Here is a 15,739-nt window from a genome sequence, read left to right as displayed (position 1 = left end):
TCAACCAACCATGCCCTGGGGGCGTCAGTTCAATAGGTAGTCAAAGAAAAAATGCATAAACACAACAGACCGGAACGCATGCAAGCTACAGCGACAATGGAGGCCGACATAGATGAGAGACTGTGCGAAGAGGTTAGAAAGTACCCTCATTAGTACAACTTTAGCATGAAAGAATCCAAATACATTTACATGGGTTGTAACTCATGACAAGAGATTGCCCAAAACTGTGCATACGTCGAACGCCTGTGTATGCACAGGAGTCAAATGAAGTATACTTTACAAGGCTGTGCTTTTGACTGTGTGTGTACAGCGTACGCGTAAAATATATATATATATATATATACCAGGGCTTAACTTTGAGAGAAGCTTGTCAGAACAAGCTGGGTTTCTAGGTGGTTCCTTACTGTCCCAAAACTCTCATTCTGGTCGTAAAATATGATATTCTGATCTCTAAATTTAACAAGTCTATGAATATTTTTACCAGTTTTGTGGTCCAGAAGGCAAAAATAATAGGTCTAATCACATAGAAAAGTAATAACAGACTTCTCCTCAATAAGCCACACTATCTAAGATATCATTCATGTCTGTACAAACAGTGGTGAATGAGCTGCAGAGCAAAATGTAATACAATTAGAGGATTGTTCAAATCATTAACCCTAATTATGGCAGTAATGATCCTATATGAGCCTTATATGCAAATATGAACTTTAGCAACCACCAGTAATAAATGGATCTTCTTTAAACACTGTATAAAAAGCTTTTCTGTCATTTTGTTCATTTCTTTCTTTCTTTCTTTCTTTCTTTCTTTCTTTCTTTCTTTCTTTCTTTCTTTCTTTCTTTCTTTGTGACAATAACTAATGCAGCAATTTTATTGTCATAGCCATGGTTACTATGGTAAATGTGTGCATACATTACAGGAAAAACGGTTACTTATTAATCAATGTCCTGGTGAGAGGAAGATGATTCAGAATAAAGCATCTGCCAGAAAGTTTTATTCATCATTTTATTAATAATTTACTTGGGTTTTAGAATAAACAGCCTAATATAAAGCACATTATTTATATTCCAGTAATTCTTTGGGGAAGTGTACTACTCGCTTAATTTAACTGTGTCTATTTACTGCGCAGTGTGGGTGTGACCGAAACCAATTCTCACTCGTTAGGGGGCTTTGGAATGGTGTTAATGTTCTGCCGAGATGCATGATTGTTTCGATATTGGCATAATGCCTCATAATGAATCAAAACAATGTTTAAATAGTTTTTTGCAAACTCCATGAGAACAGAGATTTTTTTCCATGACAGTAATCATTATCATAAGTATCGACTTAAACATTTCATAAATACAGATTGCACAGTTCAAAATCATTTCAAAATAATTTAAACTATTAGTTCACCCCAAAATGAAAAATTTTCTCATTTACTCACCCTCATGCCTTTCCAATTACTTTCATTCTTCTGTCACAAAGGACATATTTTGAATAAAGTAGCCTACTAGTCGCTCTTTTCCATTAATTACAATGAATTTGTACTAAAGCTTTAAAAAGGACATGGCAGCACAGTGAAAGTATCATTAAAATATTATAAAAGTAGCTCAAGAATCATTCATACTGGTTATGTCAACTAAATCAACCAATTCACCAAAAAGATCCGTAAAAAAAGACTTGTTAATGAATCAAAAATCGCTACTTCTCTTATGAATCCACCAATAAGTGCCAGTGCTAAGATTTTTGGTGAAGAATAACTACAATTTTGATCTCAAACATAACAAATAATTATACCAGTTTGGTATAATTACAGCTTTTTAACTCTTTTTAACAGTTTTTTATGTTTCTGAAAGAAGTCTTTTATGCTCTCAAAGGCTGCGTTTATTTGAACAAAAAATACAGTAAAAAATGTTATATTGTGAAATATTATTACAATTTAAAATAATGTTTTCTATTTCAATATATTTTAAAATGTAATTAAATCCTGTGATAGTAAAGTTGAATTTTCAGCATCATTACTCCAGTCTTCAGTCACATGATTGTTCAGAAATCATTCTAATATGATGATTTGCTGCTCAAGAAACATTTCCTATTAATAAGAAAACCATTTTTGTTGCTTTATATTTTTGTGGAAACTATGATACACTTCCATTCAAAACTTTTTGGTTATTGAGATTTTAAAAAAAGAACTGTAAAAGAGAAACACCAGCATGAAACGTAACACAAGCCAGTGAACAGATGATGACTGAGGGTTTAAATACACAAAAAAATCCAGAAACTCCTAAAACTGACACAAAAGAGAGTGGTGGAGTGGAGGCGGAACAGGGGAGAGATGGCGGGCCAAGCCCGTGTGATGGAAGGGGGCCTAGAGACCAAAGCGGAGCTAGGCAGTGACCAGGGTGGAGCCAGTGGAACAAAAGATCTCCAAGGGAGATGAGAGGGAGTTGAGGACCTCCAGGGTGGAGCTAAAGGTGCAGGAGATCACCACAGCAGAGCAGAAGACCACTATGGTGGCGTATGCGGAGCTGAAAACCAGCACAGCAGTCAGATGGAGCATAAGACCAACACGGTGGAGCAGATGGGACTGAAGACCACCACTGCGGAGCAGGATACCCCCACGGTGATGCAGAAGACCACCACAGAAGAGCAGATGGGACTGAGGGTGTACACTAGGCACGGTTTCCTTGAACCGATCGCGATTGTCCCCACTCCCCCACTGGCCTGCACTCACACTTAACGATCCTGACCAGAGCACGTTTACGTCATATACGATGCAACTTTTTGAATGGAAGAAAACATGCACTTTTGCTAAGATACTGCCTAAAATAGGCTATTTATCATTTATGCTGCGCCGCTGACGTTAAAGGAGCAATTTGCTGCTTTACTCGCAAACTACAATTCCTGTTCATCAATAAGGTGAGAATCAGATCCGTTATAAACTCGAATTAATTACATGAATTGATAAGTGTACTATCAAAGTAGTAATAAAGATGTTTGCCTTCATAATGATTACAGTAGCGCACACAAAAGTAGTAACTGTTCCATGCTCTGGCACAGGCTTTGGGGGTCAAACGCGCTCGGGCACGGTTCAGAGCGCCTAGTTTGAGTACACCCTGAAGGGCAGACAGAGAGTTCATATTTGGCCTCTTTGGCCATGACAGAGATAACAGGGAGCACAGGTTAAACAGAGATTTTACAAGCAGACGCCTCAGGAGGAGTTGCCTCTGGAGGAGCTGTAGTGGTTGCCACCACCTTATGATGAGCAGTAGAAGTGTGTGCAGCCCAAACATACAAGATGGCAGTAGCAGTGTCAGTAACTCTGGAACCACCTGACTCGGATGTGCTGAGACCACCAGACTTGATGGAGTTGAGACCACCTGACTTATCGGCACCGAGACCACTGGACTTGAGGGAGCTAGATCACTGGACTTCATGGCGCTGAGACCACCTGACTTGGCAGAGCTGAGACCACCTGACTTGGCAGAGCTGAGACAACCTGACTTGGTGGTGCTGAGACCACCGGACTTGAAAGAGCTGAGACCACCGGACTTGAGGGCGTTAAGACCACCGCCTCTCGTACTGACCTCATAGATGGATCCATCACACTGGCTATCAGTCTTTTTCATCCCGGAACTGATCCAGTGATTGAGGGGATACATACATGTTCATTTAGGCCAATGCAAAAAAAAAAGTTTTCAAGTGCCACATCATTAAAATTCACCTGATTAAAAAAATCCAAAAAAGTCCTCTACAAAATCCTCAATGGCCCAGTCAACTTGACGAAGGCTAGAGAGGCTGCTGCTAGATCCATGCTTTTCTTTTGTTCAAGGTCGTGTTCTGTTACATGCTGGCTTGATGTGATAAATCCAAACAAGAGGCTTGACGCAGAAGAATGATAACCTCACATTTAATAAACATCAGGAACCATAAAAGACATACACCAGCATGAAACGTTAACACAAGACAATGAACAGACTATGACTGAGGGTTTAAATGAACAAGATGAAAAGATTTATCTTGAACTATGTATAAACCTTAATTAAACAATTTAATAACCAAATAAAAAGGAATTTATAACTGTATGATATTACGCTGTACCCACATTGGACCAGCGAAAATGGATGGATGATTCAGCTGCGGGCTCCATCTTCTCTCACAGTGCATTATGGGTATTCTCTAGCCGTTGAGTGTACATTGTTTGTGCACTCGTTATTGCGGTGCATTGTGGGATTGAATGAGTGCATTTGATAATGTCCACTATGGTTTCGGACACCACTACAAATGGCTGTCCACTCAAATAGTGCCCTATTTAAGGGTATAGGGGGTGATTACGGACACAGCCAAGGAAACAGGATCTAAACCACAGGAAGACAGAATATCAAAATAAGAGTCCATGGAACAGAGACAAAGGGAATCATTACAATTTCACATTATTTCTATTTTACTGTATTTTTCATCAAACAAATGCAGCCTTGGAGAGCATAAAAGACTTCTCTCAAAAACATTATTCAAACTTTTAAACGAGTCATAAGGACTACTCTTATGGTGATTTTTTTTTTTTTTTTTTTTTTTGGTGTACCTTCACATCCCTAGTTCTCTTTTACTTTTATTATATCGAAAATAAAAATTCACCCTCTGTGTTCCACAGAACAAAGAAAGTCATGGTTTCAGAAGAGCATGAGCATAAAATATAATAAAAGATGTTTAATTTTTTGGTGAAATCCTTTTTTGGGATGCTTGCAGATGTTTTAGTTCTTGTAGTCACTTGAAGATCTTTGCTTGACTGGAATGAATGGGAAGTGAGTTTGTGTGCTTTTATCAGATACAGTTTGCGTACTGCAACTACGGAGGGCTCTTTTTTTCGAGTCCGGGCTTGAGTAAGTTTTACGTTTACATCTGGGAGTCAGAAACCTTGGAGGTGAAGATGAAAACACAGAGTCTGTGGACGACAGTCTTGATGATCTCAGTCCCCCTCTGTCTTCATCGTAATCATCATCACAGCACAATGCATGATATAGCGTCTTGTCGTAAGAATGGATCCTTCCTCCTGATCCAAAGAGCCAGGAGGCTTTAGGGCTGTTTGGGGCCTTTAATGGTCCATTGAGGGCAGGTAAGTCTCCACAGCTCCTGCGGTAGAGGTCTAACTCTTGCTTCTTAGCTGTGATTGGGTTACGGAGAGGATTGTGCAGTAAAAGGTTGTCGGATAACGTCTCATTGTGCAAGAGGTCACCACGGTCCTCGCTGCAGCACACTACTGTCAGGTCATCATCTGAGTCAAGGTCGATATCTGCTGTTAACTTGTCAATTTGGGCCACAACCTGAATGGGGAAAAAGAGAAAATTGAATAAATGTCAGGAAATAACTGAAGCTATTGTTCACTCTTAAAGGGGTAGTTTGCTCAAAAAGTAATATTCTGTCATCATCCTTATGTTGTTTCAAACCTATTTGACTTTCTTTCTTTTACAGTATTTTAAAAGTCAGCATGAAATGGAAGGTGCAATAGTCTTTTCTTCATTATTCTGATGTATCTGAGTGAATGTAGGATGGGACTTGATTTTGATCAAGAAATTGATTGGATGGTTGTGGTTTGCTATTGGTGGATCACATGTGACTGACAGGTTGTCCCACCCTAGAGCCATTAGCTGCAAAGTTATTTTGATAAAATATTATGCATATGAATTAAAAAAAAAAATAATGATGTGCACAGATAAATACATTTATAATAAATAGGGGGAGAGTGGGAATGGTTGCAACACTTTTTGCATTTCCTTGAGTTTCTTTGTATTGGAAATCCAAAATTTTAATACAATATACCCATATCTGTAGGCTACCCACCCATACTTCTGCAACATGCGCACATATGATAATATATGTACAATTTATACTTGAATAGACAATGTTGCAACTGATCCCATAACAGTGGAGGATTACAACATTCATAAAAATGTAATAAAATATTTTTTTTTAACGCCATTTTCAAATTTATTTATTTTACTTGTGCACAGACGGGGTCTTCACTGGGTTTAATTGGCTGTATACAGACAAAAAGTAAGACTAGTAAAAGAAAAAAGAAAAACTTTTTCAAGTAACAACCAGGTTTTAGTAAATTATTACAATACAAAATCAACACGAGCAAGAAAAAAAGAATTGTTGCTCTAGATAAAGATGGCGTAGACTATAAGAAGATTGCCAAGACCCTGAAACTGAGCTGCAGCACGATGGCCAAGACCATACAGTGGTTTAACAGGACAGGTTCACTCAGAACAGGCCTCGCCATGGTCGACCAAATAAGTTGAGTGCACGTGCTCAGCGTCATATCCAGAGGTTGTGTTTGGGAAACAGACGTATGAGTGCTGCCAGCATTGCTGCAGAGGTTGAAGGGGTGGGGGGTCAGCCTGTCAGTGCTCAGACCATACGCCCCACACTGCATCAAATTGGTCTGATGGCTGTCGTCCCAGAAGGAAGCTTCTTCTAAAGATGAGGCACAAGAAAGCCCACAAACAGTTTGCTGAAGACAAGCAGACTAAGGATTACTGGAACCATGTCCTGTGGTCTGATGAGACCAAGTTAAACTTATTTGGTTCAGATGGTGTCAAGCGTGTGTGGCGGCAACCAGGTGAGGAGTACAAAGACAAGTGTGTCTTGCCTACAGTCAAGCATGGGGGTGCGAGTGTCATGGTCTGGGGCTGCATGAGTGCTGCCGGCACTGGGGAGCTACAGTTCATTGAGGGAACCAGGAATGAGCAGAGCATGATCCCCTCCCTTCGGAGACTGGGCCACAGAGCAATATTCCAACATGATAACGACCCCAAACACACCTCCAAGAGGACCACTGCCTTGCTAAAGAAGCTGAGGGTAAAGGTGATGGACTGGCCAAGCATGTCCCCAGACCTAAACCCCATTGAGCATCTGTGGGGCATCCTCAAACAGAAGGTGGAGGAGCGCAAGGTCTCTAACATCCACCAGCTCCGTGATGTCGTCCTGGAGGAATGGAAGAGGACTCCAGTGGCAACCTGTGAAGCTCTGGTGAACTCCATGCCCAAGAGGGTTAAGGCAGTGCTGGAAAATAATATCGGCCACACAAAATATTGACACTTTGGGCCCAATTTGGACATTTTCACTTAGGGGTGTACTCACTTGTGTCGCCAGCGGTTTAGACATTAATGGCTGTGTGTTGAGTTATTTTGAGGGGACAGCAAATTTACACTGTTATACAAGCTGTACACTCACTACTTTACATTGTAGCAAAGTGTCATTTCTTCAGTGTTGTCACATGAAAAGATATAATAAAATATTTAAAAGATAAATATTTACAAAAATGTGAGGGGTGTACTCACTTATGTGAGATACTGTATGTATGTGTGTGTGTGTGTGTGTGTGTGTGTGTATATATATATATATATATATATATATACACACACTTTTATGTATATGTATATGTATATTTATCTATTCCATCTTTATTCCCCAATCTCACCCCATTTCATCCACTGGCATTGGAATATTTAATATGTTTGTGCTGAAGGGAATTTGTCCTCCTGCTGCGCTAGTAACTGCATCTTACATAAGAACTCAACCATACGCTTATCAATATTCCTTCTCTTGCTTTACCCAGTTCCTTTTCTGAGCAGGGTCTCAAGGCTGGTGCACACAATTCAGAGACAAAACAAAGCACAGGAGTAGCGATCCCACAGTTGGAAGCCTCTTTGATCAGAAAGTCTGTCTGTAGATTTTAATCAGATTATGTAACATACATATATGGCTATGGGATACCATTCAGATTTAAATCATACGACTACACTGCAAACTCATTACGTGCCTTTTGTCAATATTAAGCAGCTTAGTATACTATATTTATACTGTTTTATTTGGATTTTGATGATAAAGCACTGCGTTTGAATTAAAATATCAGAGTTATTAATGACAGCTTGCTCTGTTATGTGCTGCTTCTGATTTCAATGAGCTCAGGGCTCTGCTGCTGTCAAACTTTCTCATCGCATTCAATTGCAGGATGTGGCAGTATGAGTGTTTATAATATAGCAGATCGGCTATTCGGCAGTGGGCCACAGGCTTTTGGCTGTTGGCATTCGGTAATGAGCAGTCAAATGTAAACAGGAAAAGCCCAAATGACAGGCATTCAACAGCTCTAATATTCATTCACTCCGCACCTGCTGCTCGAAAGAGCACGCGATACGTAAACAATGCCAAGCTTTTTGCAATGCAGACAAGTAAGGACTGTACAAACATAATGTACTGTATTTACGAGTATATATCGAACACTGCCAAGTATGATAAGCGCTGTGCGGTTATCAGAGAGATACATTTTGGGACTCCACTGAAAGGTCCTGTCTGGAGGAGGTATTAGATCATCTCTCGTGGGGTTGTGCCCTGATGTGCGGTGCTGTCAGACAGTTCATGTTTAATGCATTCCTGCCATCCACACACTAACTGATCAGAGATCAGAGTGCTGCTCGACAGAGACCGTCTGAAAATTGCTACATTGTGGAGGGCGGTATGACATAAGGAGCCATGCACACCTTGCAAAGCAGAAATGCTGACCTATAGAGATTCCCAAGTGTCATGACTGTTGTAGGAGGCATTGCTCATAACAAATGGCTAGTACTCCTGTTGCGTGCTGTGCACTTGAACACATAAAGATGACACATTTCTATAGCTCAGTAACAGTACAGTGTAAGTAATGCCAAGGGCATGGGTTCGAATCACATGGTACGCATGATGCATAAACTGATATAACTTGAATGCAATGTAAGATTACTCGGATATAACTGTCCGCCAAATGCATAAATGTAATGTAAATGACAAACATGTTATTGGTATAATCAGAGTAATTATGGACATATGCTCTTTGAGGAATGTGAAATAAAGTAATTAACCACTGGCATGTGTTACAGTGATTTTACAATGAATACAGTGTTTTGTAACCCTTTAAAGTCACCATGAAATCCAAATGGACAATTCTTGTTTTTTATGGGATATTGCAGTGTTTATTGAAGGGTTAGTTTACCCAAAATAAAAATTCTGTCATTAATTACTCACCCTCATGTCGTTCCACAGACCTTCATTCACTAATTACATACTAATTAAGATATTTTTGATGAAATCCGATGGCTCAGTGAGGCCTCCATTGCCAGCAAGATAATTAACACTTTCAGAGTTCTAGAAAAAGAACTATTTAAAACAGTTCATGTGACTACAGTGGTTCAACCCTTAATATTACGAAGCGACTTTTTGTGTGACAAAAAAACAAAATAATTACTTTATTCAGCAATATCTAGTGATGGGCGATTTCAAAACACTGCTTCATGAAGCTTTACGAATCTTTTGTTTCTAATCAGTGGTTCGGAGCGTGTAACAAACTGCCAAAGTGACGCCCCCCAGTGGTGAACCACTGAAATTTCAAAACACTTATGAGGTAACGAAGCCTCGTTTACTGAAATCACATGACTTTGGCAGTTTGATACACGCTCTGAATCACTGATTCGAAATAAACGTTTGGTAAAGCTTTGAAGCTTCATGAAGCAATGTTTTGAAATATTTTGTTTTTTAAAAAGTATTTGCGCCACTTCATAACATTAAGGTTGAACCACTGTAGTCACATGAACTTAAATATGTCTATATTAGCTGTCTGGGCATCTGAAAGTGTTAATTATCTTGCTGTCAATGGAGGCCTTACTGAGCCATCGAATTTTATCAAAAATATCTTAATTTGTGTTCTAAAGATGAACAAAGTTCTTACGGTTGTGGAACGGCATGAGGGTGAGTAATAAATGACATTATTTTCATTTTTGGGTGAACAAACCCTTTAAGGATTTATCCTTGCATATCATTATTCATAATCTTTAATCAAAATAAACTTCCCCTCGTTCTTGAAATGTCTTTTCTCTTCTCTGATGATGTATTTTTTGGTGGGAAGGCGGGACAAGCTGTCACTCACCTGAGATCATAGCAATAGCAAACAATGATCCAATCAAATCCCACTCTACATTTTTTCTTGTTGGTTTCATTCAGATATAAACAAAATGGCAAAGAAAATATTATCGCAACTTCCGTTTCAAGGCATCTTTATAAATCACTCAGTATTTTTGTTTGATATATCAGTTGTCTACTTGACACTGACACCTTGTGGTCTGGATGCCTCACCATGCAAAGGTTTTCAGTTACCAATGGCAATTTTTCAAGCCATTATTATTCGCAGTTAGCCACGATTCATTTATTTCTGTGCGTGAAGTGTCCAATAATGGGGCATTACAAAAATAAAGTGGGTCAAATACTGGCTGGTCATGTGATCTCAAAATGGCCGCTCCCATGGGGCGACCCTCTCAATGTAAAATAAAACGGTATTTTCTAACCAAGATCATGACTGGCATCATCATTTCATGTGAGTGTACATCATTTTTACCACATTTTTCAAAATATCTATTCTTTTCTTTTCTGAACTATAACAATTTATAACAGATGTTTTACAAAATAAAGAATTTATAAAAGTCATATTTATAATAAAGGATCAAAAACCAAAAGACAAAAAGTCAGTTTAGAGGATTGTTCAAATCCCTTATCTAAATCTAATTAAGCAACTGGTGCAACAAAAGTTACAACCCATATGATTTTTTTTTTTTTTTTAATCCGCTTTGTCTTACAGTCATCTTACCTGCAGAACCCCGGGTCTTGGAGTCAGGTAATTGCCAAACCCTCCCAGAAGGCTTTTAAACAGAGTGTTTGGAACAAAGTGTGAGTCAGAACAAGCATTTTACCAATTTAAACTTTTTGTGAGAGGAAACCTGATTTAAAAGCAGTAAGAAACAGACCCATCGCCAGCACTGGGCTTCTTTAGTGATTGATTTTTACCTGGAGGCTGGCTGGAGCCTCCAAAACATCTGATAGAAACTATTCGATTCAGAAAGAGATTCCCTCATACATTTTTCATCATGCATTGCTGACTTCCCCATATATTTGCTCTGAAAATAATCTCCATATATATTATCATATCTGTCTACATATATATTTATGCATTTGGCAGACGTTTATATCCAAAAGAGCTTACATTGCATTGAAGGTATATACCGTCCTGGCTAATGGGAACATTCTCAGAACTTTGACAAGGTTCTCTCAATGTTATGAACAAACGTTCTTCCAGTAACGTTTATAGAATATTCATTCACATTTTCTGGCCTTTAATAATGTACTAAAAATGTTTGCATTTTTAATAAAACATTATTAATACATAGTTCATGGAACATTTTTTTCAGGAATGTTTTAGTTGGATGCTCGTCTAATGTTTTTTTTTTTTTTTAAATGTTACTAATTTATTTCAGAACATTCAGGGAACATGATAAAATGATAAAAATGGAATGTTCCCTTAACATTCACATAACCAAGAAAAAAAAAAAACGTTTTTAAAACATTCAGAAGCAACATTTTCATATTGTTATATGATAATTATTTGTTTTGATTTACAATTTTGATTACTAATTGGATAGACATATACTGTAATTAAAGAGACAGTGATTCCTTATATGTACTTTAAAGGGTTAGTTCACCCAAAAATGAAAATTCTGTCATTTATTACTCACCCTCATGCTGTTCCACACCTATAAGACCTTTGTTAATCTTCAGAACACAAATTAAGATATTTTATTAAAATCCGATGGCTCAGTGAGGCCTACATTGCCAGCAATGACACTTCCTCTCTCAAGATGCATTAATATACTAAAAACATATTTAAATCAGTTCATGTGAGTACAGTGGTTCAATATTAATATTATAAAGCGACGAGAATATTTTTGGTGCACCAAAAAAACAAAAAGACGACTTATATAGTTATGGCCGATTTCAAAACACTGCTTCAGGAAGCTTTGGAGCACAAATGAATCAGTGTATCGAATCTGCTGTTCGGAGCGCCAAAGTCACGTGATTTCAGCTGTCGGCAGTTTGACACGCGATTCGAATCATGATTCGATACACTGATTCATTTGTGCTCCGATGCTTCATGAAGCAGTGTTTTGAAATCGGCAATCACTAAATAAGTCGTCTTTTTGTTTTTTTGGTGCACCAAAAATATTCTCGTCGCTTTATAATATTAATATCGAACCACTGTACTCACATGAACTGATTTAAATATGTTTTTAGTACCTTTATGGATCTTGAGAGAAGAAATGTCATTGTTCCCTATGGAGGCCTCACGGAGCCATCGGATTTCAACTAAAATATCTTAATTTGTGTTCTGAAGATGAACGAAGGTCTTACGGGTGTGGAACGGCATGAGGGTAAGTAATAAATGATAGAATTTTCATTTTTGGGTGAACTAACCCTTTAAAGTAGTGTGTAAGCTATTTGAGTAGTCAAGCTACTCTTTTGAAAAAAGCACACTACAAAAGTTGCTTACAAAGCTTAGCTAAATACTTTTTTAAAAGTGTACCCTGGCTACTTGAAGCAACTAAGATTTTTAAAAACATCAACCAACATCAACATTAACTTTCCCATCAGTGTTGTTTACACCATTGTACAGTAAATAATAAAAATAACATAAAAGTCAGTCCAATTAAAATTGTTGATCTCTTTTTAAATAATGTTTTAATTTATAAATCTATTTGATACAACAGAAAATAAAGAAGGCTTAGACAGGATCTGTGTAAGTGTTGTTTTTGGCGGGAAATCAGTGGAATTATATGCAATGGATTTAAACATGATAGAAATGCGTTAAACGAAGCTGAAAGTTCTACGCTTTTATTGCTAGCTGAAAGAATGATCAAATTTGCCAAAGTATTTAATTACACAAGCATGAAAAGAACTTTAGACATCTGCATAATTCTCTGTGCATAGATTAAGCAAAGGCGTATAAGTGAGCAGTGTACTGGTTACACTGCAGCAAAGAATTCAGAATCTTGACAAATGTTTGGCTGTTATCCATGGTATAAGAGACAGCTGAAAGACAGATGAGCGTATGGCAAAACTAATAACCATAACAAGATGTCAGTAGTCACAATAAGGCTCTGCTGCAAGGTGTGAGTGACAGATGGAGGTGTTAACTCAGGCAAGATCGGCAGAGCTACCAGTGATGCCTGAACTTGGCCAAGGAGACAAATGAGACAAATCCAGAGGAGCTGTGACTGAGATGATGAGACAAATGCCAGTCTGGGACACTCATAGACTCAGTGACAGTAATGAGGCAGATAGATATCCACCCGAGGAAAGAGATTAATTAAGGAGATGTCCTCTCACATAATGCTGAAAGCAGTCGCCCAGCACAAAGGGAGATAACTGCAAAAGAGATGAGGCATTGACAGGTGAGAAAATGAGGAAATCAGATGCGCTCCCGCACATGTCGGCCCATTGTCTGATTCGCCGGGTGATAATTAGGCATCACAGATGACATCTTGCTTGTATGGGATGTCATGGCGTGTGTGGGGGGTGTCATCCTGCAAGTCTATCTCCTTGTTAATCTATCTGTTGGTTGCGGTTTGGCTGACAAGCTGTCCAGTCAACAGCCTCTAGGTGGACGTATCACAGGGGCATGGATGTGTTTGTGACCTTGTATATGATTATGAAACGTACCCGCTGTATTTGTGTATAGTTAGCAAGTATTGGATAGTCGCTTTTAGGCCAGAAACCAAAGTAAAAAAGTATACAAACATTAACGGGAATTCTTACCAGTCCATTGCAAGACCCATTTTTCCTGTGTTACTGAGATGGTAACAAACTCCAGTGCACAAGGGAGTGAGAGAGTTACCTTCATACGTGGTGAACGTGATTTCACCAAGTACTACATGTTCCTGGATCAACATCTTTGTTGATCCTGGAACAACATTCCAATCAACCAATCAGATTTGAGGGGACAAGTTTACTGTTTTTGTCAAGTTTAGACTTAGAACCAGGGTTGGGTGCTTCCACATCAGTGTTACTCACCTATCATTTCCCTCTAATTTTAGAAATAAGTTACGGGTAGGGTTAGGTTTAGGGATTGGGAAAAGGTTAGGACTAAATTTTCAGATAGGAATGTTGTTCCAGGATCAACAAAATATGTTGATCCAGGAACATGTCTTACTTGGCAAAATCATGGTGACCCTTCATATGTCTATGTCAGGGATGGGCAACTATGGTTCTTGAGAGACACTCTCCTGCAGAGTAGGGAGAGATTGGACTTTTCCCCTCTTTATCCACCTTGCTTTTAAATCGCTTATGGTGCATGTCCACTGGCGCAGAGCGAGCATTTTCAATTCCCATGGAAGATCAACTTGAATTGGCTTGAATTGTGAGTTCATTAATATTCTTAATGAAAAACACAACAACAAAACAGTACATTGACATAATCACTTAAATAGACATTTTCACACTTTGCTTTAAAACAAAATCATCCGCCATTGTCTTTTCAGTCGAGTGAGGCGAAATGGGCGAAGTGAGGTGAAATCTGACTCTTGCTGCTGATCTGTGCTGCGACTCTCACTGCATTGAGCAGACACGTTCAATTTTTAATCGTAGTGTCTGTTCTCTAACTGAACTAAATTATTTTTATTATTATAAAAAATCAAAATGATGGTGGGGGGTGGTGCCGTGGTGGGCAAGTGATGGTACCGGTGTTGGGGCTGAACCTCGGTAACACCGACTATCGCAGCAATCCGATTGTAGAGTTTAGTTCCATCCCTAATCAGACACACATTCTTGTAATTTTCAAGCAATCCTGAAGATTGTATTTTGGTTAAACTCTGCAGGACAGTTGCCCTCAAGGACCGGACTTGCCCATCCCTAGTCAATCCCATTAAACAGGGTGTGCTGTTCAGGTAGCTACTTACAAACATGTCGACAACTTTTACAGTGGTAAAGCAACTTTGAGAATGTGAATGCATACTTTTGTTGCATTATGAATTGCTTTTAGCAAATTTCGTAATGCAAAAAAATCATAGCTAGAAGCACTTGCATACTTGCATAAAGTATGTTTTGGGTCTTACCCGGTACAATGTAGGGATCAGTGCCTTGCTCAAGGGCACAATGGTAGTAGCTTTTAGATCGCCCCTTGTGGGGTTAAAAAAAGGGGTGTCAAATCGTGCTCCTGGAGGGCCACTATCCTCCAGAGTTTAGCTCCAATGCTAATCAAACACCTGAACAAACTAATCAAGGTCTTCGGGAAAGTGTGTTTGGGTAGCTAAACTCTGCAGGACATTGCCCCTCAGGAGCAGGACTGGACACATGGGTTAAAAGTAAAAATCTCATCATCAGACTCTTCAAATCAACTCTTATCAAAGCAATCCCTTAAACCCAAAGTGTGTGCTTTACCTCCCGGAGCTCTTTCGCCACATCCTTGAGCTCAGCGAGAACTTCCTCCAGCTGTTCCATGACCATCTTAATGTGCCTGCGGATCTCTGCTCTCCGGTCAGGGCTCTTGCTTGGTTCAATCGGTCCTAGCGCTGTGCCGTGAAACATCCTTCACATGGGGATGACAGCAGCAGCGGCAGCCAGGAGGGGACAGGACACTGGACTTCATGTCTGAAGCCCACCACAGTATTGTTTAGACCTATCTGGATAAAAGACCCATTCTCTGATCTGAACATCTCAGCATAGTTGTTTGTGGCACTGCTGATGTTAGAAAACTTTGAATTCAGTCCAGGAATATCTAGTATCTCTAAGGGATTTAAAAAGGAAGAATTTCAAAAAGGAAAGGGCATCAAGAAAATTGGAAAAGTTTCAGCACTGAAACAAACTGTTCTCAGCAAAGCTTTGATCTTTTCTGTATGATGTTAAAAT

General features: G+C 39.0%; 1 protein-coding gene across 1 annotated transcript; it reads right to left on the bottom strand.

Moving 5' to 3' along the window:
- Window positions 1–4,731: 4,731 nt before the first annotated feature.
- LOC137014591 (inhibitory synaptic factor 1) lies at window positions 4,732–15,418 on the bottom strand. Its single transcript, XM_067378969.1, has 2 exons — window positions 15,272–15,418; window positions 4,732–5,301 (listed from the first exon to the last, which is right to left on the bottom strand). The coding sequence occupies exons 1-2, from the start codon at window positions 15,416–15,418 to the stop codon at window positions 4,732–4,734; spliced, it is 717 nt and encodes a 238-aa protein (XP_067235070.1).
- Between the last annotated feature and the right edge of the window lie 321 nt (window positions 15,419–15,739).

This window comes from Chanodichthys erythropterus, chromosome 24 (assembly GCF_024489055.1).
Source record: "Chanodichthys erythropterus isolate Z2021 chromosome 24, ASM2448905v1, whole genome shotgun sequence".
NCBI classification, from domain to species: domain Eukaryota; kingdom Metazoa; phylum Chordata; class Actinopteri; order Cypriniformes; family Xenocyprididae; genus Chanodichthys; species Chanodichthys erythropterus.
Note: the sequence above shows the minus strand (reverse complement) of the source record. Positions and strands in the feature narration are given on the sequence as shown.